The following is a 19,144-nucleotide window of genomic DNA, read 5'->3' as shown; positions in this document are numbered from 1 at the left end:
GGCTCATTGGCATTTTGAAGCTTCAGGACAGTGCAAATATTGATCCCATGGTGCAGTCATGAGCTTTTAGAATGTTAAAATCTGCCTTGTCTCCACGTATCTATCCATATTCAGTACAAGGTGCACATGGCATAACTATATTTTCAATCGCTAGCAGAAGGAACTTGATTATTGGGATTCTTATTTGGTTGCTGAAAATGACGGAAGCCACAGCTAACACATATCATTTCGGGACCTTAGATGGAGTAATATGGCTAGCGTGTTCGCATTCAAATCCAACGTCATCCCTAGCAGCGAATAAAGCCAGAGCGGTTATCGGTAGGATGTGTCGTGTTCTGTTTGTAGTTAGCATGTTATCCAATAAGCCAACGGTTCGGACCCTTTTGTAGTTGCCCCTCTACGTGGCCAGCCAAGACTGAGATAAGTCTCCGACTAGTATATTGTGGAAGAGCGCCACAAGTTGTGAACATTCAATCCTTCCCTGATTTCACGCACAGCGTGGTTCGTCTATCGTCTGACGTGAGACAAGGACCGTACAAATCACCAAACCGCTTGCAAATATCTACCTACCCATTGCCAACTTTCCCATTCTCCTCGACCATACTTGCATATTCTACGGCTTTCCTGTTTCTCTGCAATCATGGCCCCCGACTCGACAATGACACCACACGTCCTCAGAAACGTTCTCGATGTCTGCATCATTGGGGCCGGTCCCGCGGGTCTATCTGCGGCACTATCTCTCGGAAGGGTTCTTCGAAGCGCCGTCGTGTTTGACTCTGGAGACTGGAAGGCGCACAGCGTCTCCCCTATCGGCGGAGCTCATGAACAAGATAATCCATCTTTGATCCGGAATGGACTGAAGGCGGAGCTGCAACGAAAGTACAAGACAATCATGTTTGCCAAGACAGGGGCCAGGACTGTTCGTGAGGCCGGTCCCGTCTTCGAGATAGAAGATGAGAACGGACGGTATTGGAAAAGTAGAAAGGTGATTTTGGCGACAGGCACTCGTGATGTGCTGCCAGATATTGCGGGATACAAAGAATGTTGGGGGAAGGGAATGTCAGTGCTCCCAAAGGCTACAGATCGTTCTTATTACTTACAGATGGACAGATTCAACTGCATGCATCGTTCAGGATTTGAGAAGTTCGGTGCCGTCAACGCAGCTGTTCTTCTCAATTCAACCAGCAGTATCAAGCTATCCGACGCAATCTCATGCGGTCAACTTGCACGGCAATTTTCGGCAAACATATGTCTGTTGACCAATGGTACCGGATCCCTGACCCTTAACGATGTGCAAAAAGCCGGCGAAATCCACGGTCTCAGAGTGGACGACCGGAAGATTCGGAGATTTCAGATCTTGTGCTACAATAGCGATGCTTCAATGGTGGTTGAATTTGAGGACGGAACAACGTCGTCGTTTGGCTTTCTTTTCCACAAACCCGACACAGTTCCCAACGGTAGTTTTGCAGAGCAACTTGGGTTGGAAACCATGCATACGGGAGACGTCTCTATTTCGGGCTCTGAGCAAGAGACAAGTAGAAGAGGCGTGTTTGCGGCTGGCGACTGTGCGACACAGGTGAAGCAGGTGTCTGTCGCTATGGGTGCTGGTTCCCCTGCTGGCGTTGGAGCAAACGCGCAGATACTGCAGGATGACTTCGAGAAAAATTGGTGACATACCTAGGACAACACATGTTGGTAGCACAAGTGTTCAGGATTTATAACAATCAATGGAATTAAACTTCGGACTACAAGTTGCCTGCGATTTTGATTACTGCTCTGTGATCAGGCTGTCGTCGTTCATTAAGAAATGCTTGGCTTGTCGGAGCACAACATCGTTGATGACGCCGATTGGATCAATTAGCACAAGGTTTCGGTTCACTGACTGTGGATTCCATGGTCCTGGTCTGTACGAGACATCTCGGGTTCGCATTGTCCACTGCGCGGTCTTGGCTCCGGTGATTTGACTCGGGCGCAGTCGATACGAGTATTCGGATTCGGGATGATCCACGCACGAGAACCCGAGATCATTCGTATTACTTCAAGCGCGCCCCCCATTCGTCTTCCCATCTTATGCCTCGTCACCTACACTCCATCATGTCAACTCGGCGGACACATACAAAGTCTCGGTTCGGCTGTCGCCAATGCAAGCAGCGCAAAGTCAAGGTAGGACACTGCGGCAAGTCCCTCTGTGCTGCTGGAACCCACCGAAGCGCACAGATAGTGGAGGCTTTCGGCGTTAAGAATGCGCGTTCCTGATTACCTCCTCCTATCGAATGCGAGGTTCTAGCAATGGATTGTGGCCCCTGGCAAGATGGATACCCGCTAACACGGTCTTCATAAAGTGCGACGAGCGTCATCCGGCATGTTTCAATTGCACAAGATACAGAATTGTTTGCAGCTTTGTCAGTGATGGAAGCTCAACGACCCAGGACAATCTTTCGACTTGTCATGCCTGTTTAAGGTGAAGCGCCACGTTGCCCTCGCCGGAGTATGTTCAAGTACCTGACTTCTGTATCTCAGGCCTTTCGAACCAACGGGATTGGAAACGCCAACATCGGAAACTCCCGGTCTTCCCCAGAGACCCTCGTCAAATCAGATACCCGAATCTCCAGGAAGTGGTAAAAAGAGATCTCTTCCTAGCGATGGCAGTACCGATTTCCTTGATCTTGTTCCGAAATATCCGAGAACAGCCTCTCCAGTCTCCTCGACTATCTCCGACGAATCTTGGACAATTGACGTCGACTTGATGCACCATTACTGTGTTCTAACATGCGACACTATGGGCTATCGAAACACTGTGAGGCACGTGTGGCGTGAAGTGTTTCCGAGAGAGGGACGTCGACATAGCTTTGTAATGCATGGCCTTCTCGCTATAGCAGCTCTCCACAAAGCTTCCATGTTGCCCGCAGGCGAAAGACATTTGTACCTTACCCGGAGTGCATACCACTACGACAAAGGACAAGAGACATTTCGCAGCCTGTTATCAAATGTCACCGAGGACAACTGGAAAGCCATGTTTTGCTTCTCGGCTGTAGTCAATACTCGGGCATGCACACCGGCCACGTGTCCAGGAAACAGTTCAAATGCGAATACGTCGATATCGGATGTGGTCAACCTCCTATCAATCATGAGAGGTGTTCGCGCCATCCTCGAGGGTTGGACGGTAAGGATTAGGGAGAGCGATCTGGCTGCAATGACACACGGCATACCCATGATTGGGGCACTTGAAGCGTAAGCAACTTTGGGCACTGCAAGAAGCTGTTTGTCGGGATCACATGTTGATGTTGTGCTCACCTTGTGTTGCAGCAATACCCGTCCAAGCCTCGAAGGAACCCGTTTACCACGAGACACGTTTGATGCCCTGTCACACCTCCGGTCTCTTTACCGCTCTCAGCAACCCCCGATCCCGAACCGCGCTGACTACGACGCAATGATATCGTCTCTTGAGAGGAGTTGCATCGGTTTGGCCAACGTGGGCTTGCAGGTTGAAGTCAGCGCCTGCCTCATATGGACATACTCCATCCCGGAGTCAGTCATTGATGATCTCCGGCGGACCGAGCCACATGCATTGGTGTTGCTAGCTTACTTGAATGTGTTCATCGCGGTTTTGGACAAGGACTATTGGTTCTTCCGCGGATGGTCAAGTCAACTCTTGGCAGATATAAACAGCCACTTCAAGGAAAATCACCGTTTTGACGAGTGGCTGGCATGGCCCAGAGGTAACACTTAGTCCTGCCGGAGATGTTGTCGGAATTTCTCGCTGCGGAGTTAAGGAAACCCATGCCTGGATTGGCAGGTACACTTGTATGATAATGCACGAAACAGTAGGACCTGCAACACAGGTAGCGATAGTAACCCCAGGACTTGGCGAAGACACAAAATCAACGCCAAGGCGGAAGGAATCAAGGTTCTTCCACGACTACATTCCTCTTCAGGACCTCCGTTATGCATTACAACTTGCCGACGTGGAATTCGCAGCCGCAGTGATGACTGATGCGTCGATACCCAGCACCGCCGATGTTGCGTACGTAGTCTGAAAAAGATGGGATAAACGGTCACATTGGCAGGGAATAACAGAAAAGGTTATTTGTCAAACCTGCAGCTGAAAATCAGAAACTTACCATCGACGGATACAACGTAAAATCACCGAACCCAAGTGGCCGAAGCGCTGACGTGCCGGAGATACCCTGGCTCTCCCCACAACAGCGAAAGCGAAGTGAAAGGTAACGGCGCGCTTCGCTGCGGGCGTGCCCAACGTCCAGCCGCGTAGTTCTAGGCCAGCCACAAAAGACGGGACGACTGGCCTGTGCTGCTTCGAACTTCAGACAAACTTGAAGTAACGGCGAAAGCGAAGCCGGAACCCTGACTGCGGCAGGTGGCAGACGCAAGAGCCACATAAGGCTTCGGCGTTGACGAGATCCTCTGGGCGAGTGGTTGTTCGGATCGCGGCAGAGTCATCCAGTGTGTGTGTTTGCGCCTCGCAAAAATCCGCAAACTCAATCCCATTATTGGATGAGTGGTAGGTGGTTGACGAATCCATGTGTTCGGCACGATCGATGCCGGTGCTTACTGGAATTAATATCAATAAAGTAGGTGTATGGCCAACACCACTTTCACATACGAAGGCTTACATGAAGACTGGGGCGCGCTATTGCAGAGTTTCCTATCACCCTTCAGTTGCGCCTCATCTGAAGGAAGGCGAAGCATTGTCGACATCTCAGGAGAGCCAAATAACGATACCGGATTCGTCGATTTATCGAAACCGAGCGGCCAGGCTGTTTGGATTCGAACTTTGCCAACTACTGCCCCCCTTATTGGGCTTCTTGATTCGTCCACGTCGGTATTTGCAATCCTAGCGTCGATCTGGAATCGTGAAGGTTCCCCCACACAATGCCGGACTGCGTGGGATCCAGTGGACAGACCGGTTCACGTTGATTGAGATGGGTGGCTTGGCTCCAGATAAAATTCTCCGCTAGCCCACCGTAGGGCAGATCATCGCAAGGCACGGGCAAGGCAGACTGGACAGGGTGGACTTTTCTAGTGCGATTAACTACCGAACCGTCCTTGCAGGAACTGACAGATGTGGCTGGCTTCACCAAAAGCTGCGTGAAACGCCTCGTTGCAATCACAATCTCTCACCGGATGGCAGATCCTAAGTAGTCGAGCCGGGGCAGCCCTGGCACGACGGCCCGGATGGGACCTACCGGCGGGTGTTGATTGGATCTTCTGCCGTGTCAAAGCCCGGATGCTCCACTCGGCGCTACCCGTGCATCGCACATAGCGACGCAAGGACGTTGAATTACCATGGGGTCGCGCGCGAGTCGGTCTCGCTCTCGCTCTCGCGGGTGGGGAGCACCAGATTGTCCAGAGTCCCATTTCCAGGCTGTGTAGTATTCCAGACACGAAGATTTTGTTATCGCGTCAGTGATCTTCTGTTGTTGTACAGTCTGAACTTGTTTTAGACTCAAACGTCGTCATGGAGAATGACTCGATCTGAAGTCTTGCTATTTCTTTAATAGTCATTAGCTACCGCTGGTCAGAATTCAGTTCGACCTCATCACCATCTCGTCAGCTCTTGGCAAGCTTTAGCGTCCTCAACCTTATCAAGCAGGATACCCCAGAGTGCTTCATCTGTTTGCATACCCCGGACCAATTCGATATTCTCGACGGCGACAGCTACCACAGTCCGACTCATTCGAAGCCGAACGATCCAACAAATATCAAAATGTCTGACCATTCGACCGCAAACTTCCCCCCGGTGTCGAGTAATGTCGTCAACCTGGCCATCGCAGAACTGGCCCTTTACGCCATTATGTTTCCGCCAGCAGTATGGATCACTTGGAAGCACGGCAAGAAGGGCATGGTCTGCTGGCCGATCTTCCTGTCGCATTTTGCTGCGAGATTCATCGCCGACATCTGGCAAATCGTGAAACGACACGAGCCTTTGCTACCGAACCAGGTCAACATCATGACCAACGCCGCCAGCATTGCTTGCTTGACGCTGACACTGATTGGCATTGTCTATGAGGCGTAAGATGATTTTAAGATTAATGGGAGAGTTTGAATTGACAAGAAAATTAGCAACATCATTCTACCTGCCCCTCCGAAGCGCTGGACTGAGAAGATCATCTTGGGCGTTACCCATCTTGTGAACACTGGCGGTATCGCCATCGCGACCTACGGAGGATCACCGGACCCAAAGAAGGGAGTCATGAACGCGATGCTGAACAAGATCGGCAACTGTCTTGAACTCGGTGTTCTGATCGGAGTCTGCGTTTGGATGTGGCCCACCTTCAAGCGCATTCGCGCGGCCAACTCCCCGAACTGCCGGCCTGCAATGCTCATGCTTCGCGCCGCCGTTGTTGGCATGCCCTTCCATCTGGTTCACCTGACTTACACGACCACCTACGCCTTCAACCGAGTTTCCAGCCTCGACCCAGTCATGGGTTCTTTCGCCACCAAGCTCATCCTTCTCTTTGGCACCGAGCTGTGCACTACTGTTGCCATGATCGCCGGTGGCTGGCTCGGTATGTCCGCCGATATGCCCAAGGCCGTCCAAATGGAGCTGTCCCCGCTCGATGCCGAAGGCGGCAGCAGCAACAACAACGAATCTGTGAGAGACGACGTTCCTTTGTCCCGGGACTGGAACAGGGAAGACGTCGCCCGGGCGAAGCTTGGCTTGGTCTGAGCCCAGGTGTTCGTTGGCTCCTGTATCTGGTTTTGTGAATTTTCGAGCGAAAAAAGCGCATATTTTATACGAGACGAAAACGGTCAGGAGACTGACTACGAGGCCTTTCTTAGGACTGCACTTCACGAACCGAGAGATTCCGCCTTGGACGAACCCGATCGAGGAAGGGTGCTAGAGCGTGGGAGATGTCTGTCAATGAGAGGGACTAGTGTGCAGGTCTGACTGTGTAGGACATGGAGACTGCACTTAGAAGATGCTGCCATCAACGCTCGCGGGGAAGGGTATTGCTTTCTCCGGAAGGATTCTCTTGTCACACTCACTGCCTGTTTATCGTATCCATTCTTGATTTCCTTGCATATAGAGTGTGTAATGATTTGTCTTGGAGCGTTGATTTTTCTAAACCTCACTATTTCTGGTCCTCGATACCACAGCATAATAGGATTATACATCCTTTGTCACTTGCAAAGCATTTCTAGCCCACATCGTGACTTCTGCGTACTCTGTACTCCAAATGACTTTGTGGTTGGAAACTCTTTGTCTGCCAATAAAAGCCGTAATGGAAGCTCACGTTGTGAGACTAGTTGATCAAGGAGTATCAATTCATGCCCCTTGGGCTTTCCATCCAGGGGCAAATCTAGCGTAATGTCTCGCCGACTTTCCAATTATCCACATTAGATACTACCGCACTACTAAAAGCAAAACTCTATATCATCCTTGGCCCGGCACTAGTGGCCCATGGCACAGGTCTTGGTGACGACAAGTTTCATTCGTGCTCTCGATATCTCCAATAACTGGCAACGCTCTTCTGGCGGAACCCCCGACCCTTCTTGATCATCAAGAAGAAAAGTGAAATCTGAGCTAGTGCAGCAAACGCTGCAACCAGAAACGCATTCTGCCAACCCATATTCGTGACCCATGGCGTGATACTACCTGACGATTAGCGCATGCCATGTAGATGACGAGTTCAGGTCGCCAAGGCGATACCGAGCTTATTAGTTACGTACCCGTACGACACCGCGAAGCTCATGGTGTTCCTGATAAGAATGACTGTAACGATTGCATCGGCGCCGAGTTCCTTGTAACTGTCGATGCAGTATGTGATGGCAAGTTGACTCCCAGCGGTCACACCTCCGCTCAAGGCCCCCATTGCGAACACCAAGCCGAACCAGTGCACCTTGTGGGCCGCACCAACTCCCCACAGAAGCAGGGAGCCGGGGATGACCACCATCAGTGCGCAGAAGAGCCACAGGCGGAACTCAGGCTCCATGACACCCTTGTTATGTCGGGCTTTCCAAAGGATGAACGCATCGCCAAGATGGCCGGAATACAACGTTCTGCAATTCGAGTCAGTGTCTGTCTGCGAGCCCAAGGCAACCTTATCGAACTTACCCAATTGCAACTCCAATGAGGCAAGAGATATACGAAAGCCCCACAATGCTGGCTCGGAAGTTGTAGGGTGGGCTTGACAGGATGAGAGACGCAGTGCCGTTAAGGACGTTGAAGTAACACAGTATAGCTCCGTACATGAATCCGGAGAATACGATAACCGGAAAAGAGAAGAAGAGAAAGGGACGAATGGCCATAGTCTTAAGTGACAACTGGAGATTCATATCCTGCTTTCGGAACATCTTGATCTTGTCCATGAATGTCTTTGGAGACGGTGTCTTTGAAGTTTCATCGGCATCTGGCTGGATTGGGGCAACATTGTCGGTATCGGATTGAGTCTTGGCTCCCTTTTCAGCTGACGACTCCGTTCCGTCACCAGCAAAGATCTCGGCATTCAGCACCGTCACGCGCTGATAATTGGTCTCTTCCATAAAGAAGAAGCAAATAAGAAAGCCAATACCACAGAAGATAGCGCACCAGTGCTAGGCATTTAGATGTTAACATCGAACAACCAAACACAGCACCAAGATGTGATTCGACGACGTACCAAGACCCATTCCCATCCTTGACCATCATTGATGAACCCGGCAATGACAGGGGCGAGGAAGTTGCTGCCGAAAAGAAAGAGCGCGTAAAAGCCCATGTAAGTACCTCTCTCGTGTGTAAACCACTACACGTACTTGTTAGTACTAAGTTGGATCCCCGAAAGAGGCAGTTGGAACTTCTAGTAACATACCACATCCGCGATCGATATCTCGCAAAGGGACTCTATTGGTGCTCCAAAAAAGCCTTCAAGAACTTTGTTGGCTGTCCATTGGCTACCTGTCGTTGCGTAAGGAGCCCACACCATGATCAACTGCGGTGGCAAGACTTTAGCTTCCCAATTCATCAGCTTTGGAGATGGGATGGCTTACCAAGGTTGCTAGCAAGCTTAGCAGATAGACTGGTCGCTTGCCGTATTTTTGAGCCAGTGGTTGCCAGACCAAACAACCCCATCCTAATGTCAGGAACATGTATCCAGTGCCGGCATTGAGATCGCCCAGGGTTAGGTTGGTTGCGGCGGAGATGGGCACAAGGATCGAATAGATAGCCGCCGACGCGATGCCGATGGAAAGGCAATATCTACCGGTTGGAACACCATGCATCAGCGGGGGTCTAAAGTTGATACCGAACCGAGCACTTACACACTGAGGCAGCTCAGAAGCAGCGTCTTCCTTCGAGGCGACCAGTTGAGAGGGTCATCGGGATCGTTCGAAGGCGTCGGAATCAACACAACATCCTGAGCACCCACAGCGGCATGACGAGATGCCATTGTTCCCTCGAGATCAACGAGATGAACGGTGCCGGGAACAAAGCCCGACGGCGGCGCCGACGGCTCATTGGGGGAACCCATGACGGCTACAATATTGCCGACAGTAGGCCTGGCTCAGTGACAGTGTTCGAATCCGAAAGAAAGGAAGGTCGAATGATCGGACGAGACAGTTCGTATACTCAGAGAGGAAAGACGATGGAAAGGACTCGCTGGTTTGCAGCTGAGTTGTCATGCACGATGTGGAGGCACAGACGCTTTATCAACCAGTGCAGATGAACGGGTTGAAACTTAGCAGCGGACGTCAATCAGCCTCTGTCCACGAGATAGTCAGATGGCGAGATACAAGAAGGATGCATCTGATCATGATAAGTGACGAGCGCCATCTGGCCAATGTTTTCCAATTGCGAACGATAGCGTCTCGGTGACATGGAGAGAACGGGGCTCAGCCAGTCTTGACATGAGTCCCAGGCGTCTGGATAAGGGTCTCTGCCATGATGGTATGTGCTCAGGGGTTTGGCAGTTGGTGGATACTGAAATGCAACATTAACCTTCGGGCATAATCTAAAATGGGGAGCTTGGAGGTATGATTGACCAATCACACATAATTGCGAGTGCAGCTGCAGGCTAATCATTGATAATGGACCGCCTGTATCCAATCACTGATAATTGCGATGGGTCGGGGGTTTCTTGCCATAAACCATGATCACCTGGGGAGGGGGAGAATACAGCCGACGCGGGGTGTTGAGAATGCTTCTTGTTTGTCGTACATCCCATGTGATCACCATGCAATCCTTGCATCAGTGTTGAAGTTTTTCGTCATCTCGGCATATCATCAGTGATTGATTGGATGACGGAAGCATGTCATTTGATAATCACGGAACAGGAACGCGGCACTGATAGTGTTCGCCAGCGGGGTCGTATCCGGACTCATTGTTGCTGGGGGAGCTCTAGCAGCTCAGTTCAATTATATCTGTCGCGCAAAGACCACTAGGATAATTGAAGCACGCAGTCCATTCATACTGTTTTCACCCGTCGCGGCCAAACCCTCCTTATCAGTCACGACACAATGTCTCCAGCACAATGGGAGATGAAGGCCGAGGCCTGTCGGCAAATCCTGCAGAAGTCACTGAAACCCGAATGGCTTCTTCCTCCAGACCGGCTACCACCCGCCAGCCAGCTCAATGTATCTAACTTTATTGAGTCTTGCGGACAGTTGACGCCGCGCGAGCTGCAGATCACGGCGAGCACCGCGGCCGAGCTGACGAGTCAGATGGCCGAAGGCAAGCTCACTGCGGTCGAGACTGTCACGGCTTTCTTGAAAAGAGGTCACATTGCGCATCAACTTGTGAACTTTGCTACCGAGTTCATGGTTGAAGATGCACTGGCTGCTGCCGAGGAGCTGGATGCGCACTTCAAGAAAACCGGGAACCTCGTTGGGCCTTTGCACGGTGTACCGATATCCGCCAAGGAGCACATGAGCCTGAAAGGCCGTAGAGTCCACTCTGGCTATGTCGCATGGGCCGACAACGTGGCCGATGAAGATGCTCTAGTCATTCGTCTGGCAAAGGCTGCCGGCGCGGTGTTTCATGTTCGGACGAACGAGCCTCAGAGCGTCATGGTAAGTGCCCGGGTTCTCTTGGAATACTAGTGGTCGACACGAATGCTAATTGGCGCTTTCAATAGCATCTTGACTGCAGCAATCCCATTTACGGAACAACGGTGAACCCCTACAACCGAAATTTGACAAGTGGCGGGTCTAGCGGAGGAGAAGGTGCATCGCTAGGCCTTCGTTGTGCAGTGATGGGCATTGGCACAGATATCGGTGGTTCTGTAAGGGTACCGGCTGCCTTTTGCGGTTCTTACGGTATTCGTACGACTGCGATGCGCAACCCGTACAAGGGGGTCTGCATACCTGGGCTCGGACAAGAGAGCATTCGCTGTGTACTGTCTCCATTAGCCAACAGTATTGCAGACCTCGACCTGTTCCAGAAGGTCATCATCGATCAGGAGCCTTGGGAGGAAGAGACCCAGCTTGTACCTTTGCCCTGGAAACGACGCGAGCCGTACAAAACTGGAGACTTCACCATAGGTGTCATTTGGGATGATGGGTAAGTGTCTCCGTTCTACAACCTATTAACTTTGGATACTGACATATGCCATTCTGGGATAGGATGGCTCACCCTCACCCGCCTGTTACACGGGCCCTGAAGCATGCGGTCGCGAAGCTCAAAGATGCCGGAATCAAGGTTGTTGACTATGAGCCATACAACCACAAGGAGGGAGCCGACATCATTCAGACCCTCTATTTCCCTGATGCAGCTGCAACTCAAAGAGAACTCTTGAAGAAGGGCGGTGAACCTGTTGCATTCTTGACAGAATGGGCATTCGCGTACTCAAAGCCTGAACCACTTTCTATCAGAGAGAACTGGGAACTGAATGTTCGACGAGACAACTTTAGGGACGCGTGAGTTATCCATTCCATACATATGCCCATGACAGTCTGAGCGATGTAGACTGACCTGGTCGCAGCTATCACAAAAGCATGAAGGATCGCGGAGTTGACTTCATCTTGTGTCCAGCGTACGTGGGCCCTCCTGCAAGATTGGGCGAGGCGCAATACTGGCATTACACTACGATCTGGAATATTCTAGATCAGCCAAGTGTGATATTTCCGACGGGAATCCACGTTGATCCAGCCATCGATGTTGTGGAGGAGGATTACAACCCTCGCTCTGCCGAGGACGAGCGAGAGTACAAGAAATGTGAGTCAATCGGCTTTTACCCTCCTTAGGCCTTGTCTAACAGAAAATTCCCCAATCAAAGATACTCCAGAAGATTTCAAGGACGCTCCCATTGCGTTGCAACTCGCGGGCAAACACTTCCGAGACGAAGATACGATCGCTGCCTCTGAGATGGTGTCCAGGATTATTCAACAGTAAGAGTAAGTCAGTGACTCTGTTCGTCGCGATGCATAGCATGCTTTTCATCTGGAATTTCGGGCATATGGTCGAGCAGTCGCCTTTTTCGATGATGTCGTAGTCAATGAGACATCATTTTCAAGATACACGAGTAATTTAGCAGTTCTGCAACCTGTTCTTCTTTTTACTTGGACAATAACTCGAATTGCCGAAACCTGGCACGTTCGGCAGCTTCCCCGGACTTTCAGGGATCTGGGTTGTTGTGGGATGCAGCCTAACCCATCTGTGTGATTAGGCGCTCCACAAAGATAATGAGTGCGGGGTTTGTCGATGCTTTTGATAAGAAATGGCCACCTGCGATTTGTTTTTCTTATCCCACTGGTCTCTCTAATGTCCACTGAAGAAGTCGGAACGTAGCCTAACCAAGTCTCCAATCGACTCAATCAGCGACAGCGACAGCGATAGCGATCGGTTTCTCTACCACGATGCCGAGGGCAAGACTGAGGACAAAAACCGGCTGTACCACCTGTAAATGACCTGTTCCTTCGTCTCCGAGTATCACTGAAACCCCTGTAGGCAGACAGCGAAAGGTGAAATGCGGGGAAGAGAGACCCTGTTGCCGAAACTGCGCTGCTTCAGGCCGCGATTGCGCGTGGCCGTCCTCCGATCAGCTCCACGACAGGCGTTTTCGCGGCAAACGACTGACAGCATCTGAGAAGCATGCGTCACAAGGCTCATCACCACCATCACCAACGCCTTCATCGTGTGATGAGCTTTCTCTCATATCCTTTGAACCGAGAGAATTGCCGGAGATTGAGCATGATTTGTCACATCACTATCTCAACGTGCTGGTCACTGCTTTGTTGTTGCCCACAGTCACCGAAGCTGACCTGGAGGACTACGGGACCCAGGTCATGGGGATGATGATGAGTTGCGACAGCGTTAAATATGCTGTTTTGGCCAATTCCGCCTCCAATAAATACATGCTCACCAAGAACTGCCGATATCACAGTACCGCGTTGAGGTACTATTTGCGGGCCATCGAGTCAGTCAACCGTTCGCTCCTAGATCTAGGCTCTTCTCACGAAAGCCCAAGCGACACACTTCTGACGACGGTGGTATATCTTTACCTCTATAATGTGAGCCAATCTCCGTCCGTCCCAGACGACAACCCCAACGCTGACTTTCACAACCTGCAGTTCTGGGGCGCAGATACATCTCTTGACGCCAGGAAACACGTCGATGGTGCTATGAGTCTACTGAAGTTACGTTACGAAGACAAAAGCTCGCCTTTGTCCATGTCCAGCACGCTCCACAGACTAGCAACAGAGAGCGTCCTGTATCAAGCCTTTCTTCTAGCTGCAAGAAAGCCGTTCGCTCCAAATTTTCACATCGATCCGCAATTCATGGCTCAGTCAGAAAGCTTCTTGGATAAAAAGCTCATCAACACGCTATTCTCGGATTCCAGTCTTGTCCTCGGGCTTCCACTACGTCTATACCGTCTCATAACAGTCATCATTGACTTGCTAAATTCTCCTGAACATCCCAGTGCGGAAACGGTGACACGGCTGCTACAGGAAATCAAGCCATGGGAAGAATTCGTGACTTCGAATACAGCAGAAAACGGCAGTGTTCCGTTCACAACTCCAGCCGAAGGGTTTCAGAGGGACGCAATTACGCTCTTCGTTTTGGCTGCGTCTCTTCTCCTTGATTACATCACAGAGTACTCTATCTCAACACAATCGACGAGGAGGGCAGGGCTTTTAGGAATTACCGGTGGCACCACCTCACCTTTTCTACAAACAACTCGATGGCAGGTTGTTCGTGCTCTATCTATCTTGCGTCGCCCAGAAGCATACGAAACCTGGACACGTTGCTATTTGGGTGCGTGGCCTATGCTTATTTTAGGCTACTCTGTCACCTCCCAGGAGGACATTGACCTAGTGAAGCTGGTATTATATCAAATGCGTGACCGCATGGGTTATGGAGAGATACAGAGAATTATAGATGACCTGAGGGATGTGTGGTCTATGAGGGAACGGGCCACGGTAGACTCCCAGTGAAGATTGATCTTGTTCATCAATATGATTGCCTTCTTGTATAAACAGTCGCCGTAAGAAGGAAGCGGGGAAAGAAATTTTCGCAACCGAAATTGGCGTATTGGACGACCTTGCTCGATTTTTCATTGTTCCCAAGGTATAATTAATCACACGAGATCTGTAACCTTTATGAACACCTTGAGGATCATTTCCCATCCCAGAATGGAATTTGTAAACGATCACGACAAAAGCAGAGAGGTCTTCCACACAGGTCCGCATGATATGTGAGAAACCTTGACGACCTCAAATGCAAGATAAAGCATATAAGCAGACCGACCCCAAGGAAATCCAGTGCACTTCCATACACGAAAAACTGAAATCTCGCTTTAGATTTCACAGAACCCCCGCTCACCTAGCGTCATGATGTTTCGTTTTCAAACCAAGACCAGTCGCTGGACCCATCTTCCGCCAGAGCTACGCCTCATGATTTTCGAGGAGTTGGAGACAACGACCTCAGACGATCACAAGCATCCGATGGCAAGCTAGACGCTTGTTTCCAAGGAATGGCAAGGCTTCTTTGAAGCATTGCCCTGGCAGACGTTGAATATTCGGCCGTCCGTTCCAATACCTGGGGCTGAAAATTTCCACCGATTCACGCAGAATCATCTGGGAGAAATCAAGAAGATCGTGCTTTATGCTCCGCTGGAACGAAGCCGTTGTGGAGAATGTGGTCTGCTGGATGTACGTCTGGCTTTGATGAACACCTATTATTTTGATGACTACCTACGCTTGCTTCTTCATTCCCTTGTTCGGATGGACGGAGAAACTAACCCTGGCATTGAGCTCCATATTGGTGCTGTCTGGTCAGACGACCCGCAGTATCCGAGGCCCCGGCTTTCTGCACAACGTGAATGTCATCACCCGATGTCAGTTATGCAAAATGGGGCAGCTCGACGGATGGCCCAAGCCTCGATCAAATTCATTCCCCCTTTACCAGCGCCAGATATTGTCACATCACTATCCGTTGACCAGGCCGTTACTGACGAAATTTGCCCGGGAGCCTTGGACTGGATCACTAGAGGTCTACCTCGCGTCGGGATGACTGACGTTGAGTGAAAGATGTTGCAGCTCGAGCAGCTGGAGAGGCATTGGGTCAAAGAATCATTAGAGATCAGGAAACATGAACAATTCAAAAAGGCTGTGGCTGAGCTTGCGGTCTTTAAATACCCTCCGTGCAATAAATCCAGGTTAAATGTGAAAGAAACATCTAAGAAATGCCTTAAGCACTCGCTTCGAACAGATAACTCATTACTTTACATGATGTAAAGTCTTACCTGATGCTTATTGTGCTCGAGGGGTTCATTCCCCTCGAAGAATCTTCGAACACGATTCTCAAAAATACTTTCTTCTGGCCACGCAACCGCCAGCCACCCTTTGAGACCGGCAATCGTCCCGCAATAGCCAGGCGAGAATACCAGTTTCCTGTGGTCAATGCAATACCTGTCTCATCTTCGAAGAGATTTTCTTGGCAAAGAAGGACCTCGTCCCAACTTGTTACAGAGCGAAATGGTCTGCCGGAGTATTTTTGAAGTGCAAGCCCTTTTGAGCTACCAGAGATGTCACATGCGCATCTGCATGAATAAACGTGCACTTATTCTGCAGCTGCCTTGTAGGATGCCGCAAGATGATGGAACATCTTTCATTCGGACTTGCAAGGGCCAAGGTATCTCACAGCCAGGCGTGAATGTGGGTATTACATGTCCAGATAGCCGTCTCCTGCCCTCTTTCCTAACAATACATTGAGTAGAAATCGATATGGCATCCCATGAGACACCAATCTGTTGTGTTCTGAAAAAAGCCAGAAGGGGGCGGGAAGGAAAGGATTTGTATTTTGTGAGAAAACCGCCCTGTCCTTACGTGTACGTATTTCATGGCTCGAACGCAGTTAAAGCTTAGTGCTTAAAGCGAACATCTTTCCTACTACTTCCTTGGTCTTTGGTCGTGGCCAGGTAGGTATTTCGCTCCTAATAGAGTTGTTAGCTATTAATCAGAGCAGCTCAGAGACTACCGGTCAACTAACCTCTTCTGTCATAGCGTTCCATTCTGTTTCCCTCTTTCTGTTACAACACATGTAGAATACTTTCGCTAGAAGATAGATGCATATGTTCCCGCAGCAGATGCCAATGAGCACGCGATTCCCTCTGCGGTCTGAGACTCGACATTAGCTGAAATAAGTTCACGGAGTGGGTACTCATGTAAGCTCACATTCCGGTCTATCATCTTCACGGTAAATATTCGAGTAGATTACACGAGCAAGCTGTACCATCATACTGCGAAACAATCAGACTCCTTTCTGCTCGGTGCCAAACAAAGGCCGACTTACTTATACAACGCAGCCGACACAGCTCTAGTGCGAACTGAATGGGAATTACGAGATGCCCAAGAAACGTGCATTGCATGAGCTAGAATCCGGGTCAGATGTTTCTAAGGCTGTCTTAAGTCGAGTGACTTACGCGAAGGGTAAGACAGGAGCACTGTTACGACAGCATATTGCACCCAGGGACTGCTGTTCGATGGGAGTACCGCCATGGCTATCAGGTTGGGCAAGTACCAGAGCTGGGTGAAGGCACCAAACAAGGCTCTGGAGTCCCAAATCTCAGACAGATACGTCATGATCATCATGAAGATTGCGCCGAGGAACTGAGGAGGTATGCTCAAAAGGTTGGTGTCGTTCGTGTTGAAGCCCAGATTTCTGAGAGTCAAGGTGAGGTACTGGTCGGGAGGACCAGAAGGGATCTCCCATATGAGACCGAAAATGTAGATGGGCCAGAGCTCCCAGTCAGCCAAAGACTGAAGAAGCAACTTCGGAGTAATGGCTTGACGGTTGTGCATGTCGCCCTTGGATGGATCATCGCGCAGAATGCGGTTGACCAGCACCCTCTCTTCATGCTCGTTGAACCAACCATTGGGGCGCCAAGGTGCTCGTGTTTGGGTTGGAGACGGGGCCATCATAAACCATGCCCAAATGCTGATCGACATGGTCAAGATGCCTTCGATTATGAACAGCCACCGCCAGCCCTCATAACCACTGAGGCCATCCATTCGCAGGACGCCGAGGGCAAGGAGAGGTGCGACAATGTCGGTGATGCGGCGGACTGTCCAGAACATGGCGAGTCGGAAGGGTAGCTCTGTTGACTTGAAGAAGTATGTGAGATAGAGAACCATGTCCGGGATGAAGCCTCCTTGAAGAATGCCGAGTAGCGCGCGACAGACAAGGAACGAAGTTCTCCCGCTGAGCCAAAACTGGCAGCCGGATACGAGACTCCAGGAACACATGATGAATGGGATCCATCTATCGGGACCGAGTTTCTTGCTAACCATCTGCGAGGGAAGCTCAGCGCATAAAAACGAGATCTGGAAGACTGTATTGCCTAAGTTGTAGTCGTTGGTGTCCATCCCCAGACTCTCGAGAAATGATGCCGAATTCGCTTGACTCAAGTTTCCGCGGGGCAGGTCGAGGGCGAAGAATGCTATAGGGGAGTAAGTAGATGCAACTGGGGCGGCACTATGCATCGAAGAACTGACCAAGGCATGCGAAAAAAGTGATTTTCCAGTCGAGCTTGTTGATGAGACGGAGCTCTTCGCCCCATGTCCAGCGGAAGGTAGGGTCGAAGCGGTGTAGATTTTCATATCGCGGGTGCGGTTGGAAGAATTTGGCGGTGGAGGGATGATCGTAAACAGAAGGTTGAGTTGCTATCGCGTTCTCGTCATAGCCGCTTTTCTTCTTGAAAAACGACATGATTGGAATGATGGGTGCATCTTGCTTCCGAAGTTCCTCTTGCTCGCGAAGTATCCGATTCCTTTCCCGTTCGATCTCTTCGTCTGTCTGCTCGACTTTTGAGACATCGTTCCTGTCGACGTTGCAGTCAAGCTCCGACGGAGGAGTCGACGAGCTCTCTATCTCCTTCTTCTCTGACATATTGGCGCGGAGGTTCCAAAGCATCGTCTAGAAAGCAAAGAAGCACGAGACGACAACGGTCAGCCGAGGACCTGTACGGTTTTAAGCCTTCCATTGCGAACATTATCTCCCAAAAAATCCTTCTAGCGCAAAATCACTCAAGTAAATGGGTTCTATGCATGCCCAGCCTCCGCTCAAGAGCTTCGCGGAGGGTGGTCATCTTCTTCCACAGATAAAGAGGCAGCCTTAGCCACAAAGCCCCAGGGGTGAAGCAGCCAAGACCCTTCGATTGGGCCAAAATGAAGCCATTCAACCACTGCCAATGTTGAGATTGCTCATCGGATGCGCTGAAAGTCAGCGTTTGGTTGATCACATCATCAACTTCGCAGTCGCTAGACCCTTGGCCGTGGCAGTGCTTGATGCTTGCTTGTCGCAAATCACTCAATTGCTGTCGAAAATTCAGGTAGGAACATTGAGGGCAAAACGCGTTTTGAGCTGTTGAGTCCCAAAAATGATGCGATATACCAAGGAAAAGACGTGATTGACTCGACAGGAAAACCGCGGCGACAAGATATGATTTAGTCCTTAGCGGTCTCTTGGTATTCTTGGTATTGCACCTTGGCAACCTTCTGCGCGGAGGTGATTTGGACTTAGCTGGTATCTGGTGTCGACATCAAGTCTGACAATGACGAAAACACTGGTACTTCAGCCCCAAACTCATTATGTGCCCAGCGATCGAAGGTTTCTGCGCCAGAATGTGTTTAAAGTGTTGCGCTGTCATCGACCCTGAACCCCCGAAAGCCCGCGCCGGATCAGACCCGCAGATCGGCAGACGAGTGGGGC

The 19,144-nt window shown here is 50.5% G+C and overlaps 6 protein-coding genes across 6 annotated transcripts; 4 read left to right on the top strand and 2 right to left on the bottom strand.

Annotated features, from left to right (window-relative positions):
• Positions 1-640: 640 nt before the first annotated feature.
• Positions 641-1,672, top strand: sirT (Thioredoxin reductase sirT; the record flags this gene model as incomplete). The annotated part of the gene is made up of 2 exons (XM_032034720.1): positions 641-1,059; positions 1,111-1,672. 2 exons carry the CDS (start codon positions 641-643, stop codon positions 1,670-1,672), a joined length of 981 nt encoding a protein of 326 aa, XP_031886063.1.
• A 422-nt stretch (positions 1,673-2,094) lies between these two features.
• Positions 2,095-3,730, top strand: CGGC5_v009249 (Sterol uptake control protein 2; the record flags this gene model as incomplete). The annotated part of the gene is made up of 4 exons (XM_032034719.2): positions 2,095-2,163; positions 2,343-2,461; positions 2,521-3,231; positions 3,307-3,730. 4 exons carry the CDS (start codon positions 2,095-2,097, stop codon positions 3,728-3,730), a joined length of 1,323 nt encoding a protein of 440 aa, XP_031886060.2.
• A 1,995-nt stretch (positions 3,731-5,725) lies between these two features.
• Positions 5,726-6,897, top strand: CGGC5_v009248 (uncharacterized protein; the record flags this gene model as incomplete). Its single annotated transcript, XM_032034717.1, has 3 exons — positions 5,726-6,030; positions 6,082-6,613; positions 6,802-6,897. 3 exons carry the CDS (start codon positions 5,726-5,728, stop codon positions 6,895-6,897), a joined length of 933 nt encoding a protein of 310 aa, XP_031886062.1.
• Positions 6,898-7,451: 554 nt separating this feature from the next.
• CGGC5_v009247 (putative MFS-type transporter) lies at positions 7,452-9,467 on the bottom strand (the record flags this gene model as incomplete). The annotated part of the gene is made up of 7 exons (XM_032034716.1): positions 7,452-7,614; positions 7,693-8,022; positions 8,078-8,556; positions 8,622-8,744; positions 8,811-8,930; positions 8,989-9,196; positions 9,259-9,467. The coding sequence occupies 7 exons, from the start codon at positions 9,465-9,467 to the stop codon at positions 7,452-7,454; spliced, it is 1,632 nt and encodes a 543-aa protein (XP_031886061.1).
• Positions 9,468-10,452: 985 nt separating this feature from the next.
• Positions 10,453-14,367, top strand: CGGC5_v009246 (putative amidase; the record flags this gene model as incomplete). The annotated part of the gene is made up of 10 exons (XM_066152145.1): positions 10,453-11,004; positions 11,070-11,494; positions 11,557-11,850; positions 11,916-12,148; positions 12,210-12,321; positions 12,722-12,832; positions 12,881-12,894; positions 12,944-13,349; positions 13,401-13,443; positions 13,504-14,367. The coding sequence occupies 10 exons, from the start codon at positions 10,453-10,455 to the stop codon at positions 14,365-14,367; spliced, it is 3,054 nt and encodes a 1,017-aa protein (XP_066008462.1).
• A 1,928-nt stretch (positions 14,368-16,295) lies between these two features.
• On the bottom strand, positions 16,296-18,322 carry CGGC5_v009245 (putative transporter; the record flags this gene model as incomplete). Its single annotated transcript, XM_032034714.2, has 6 exons — positions 16,296-16,367; positions 16,424-16,551; positions 16,609-16,673; positions 16,727-16,805; positions 16,857-17,873; positions 17,929-18,322. 6 exons carry the CDS (start codon positions 18,320-18,322, stop codon positions 16,296-16,298), a joined length of 1,755 nt encoding a protein of 584 aa, XP_031886056.2.
• Positions 18,323-19,144: the final 822 nt, after the last annotated feature.

The sequence above is a fragment of the Colletotrichum fructicola genome (genome assembly GCF_000319635.2).
Source record: "Colletotrichum fructicola Nara gc5 chromosome Unknown KSG_Nara_v1_contig05, whole genome shotgun sequence".
NCBI classification, from domain to species: domain Eukaryota; kingdom Fungi; phylum Ascomycota; class Sordariomycetes; order Glomerellales; family Glomerellaceae; genus Colletotrichum; species Colletotrichum fructicola.
The sequence above is the reverse complement of the archived record's forward strand: the minus strand, read 5'-3'. Positions and strand labels throughout refer to the sequence as shown.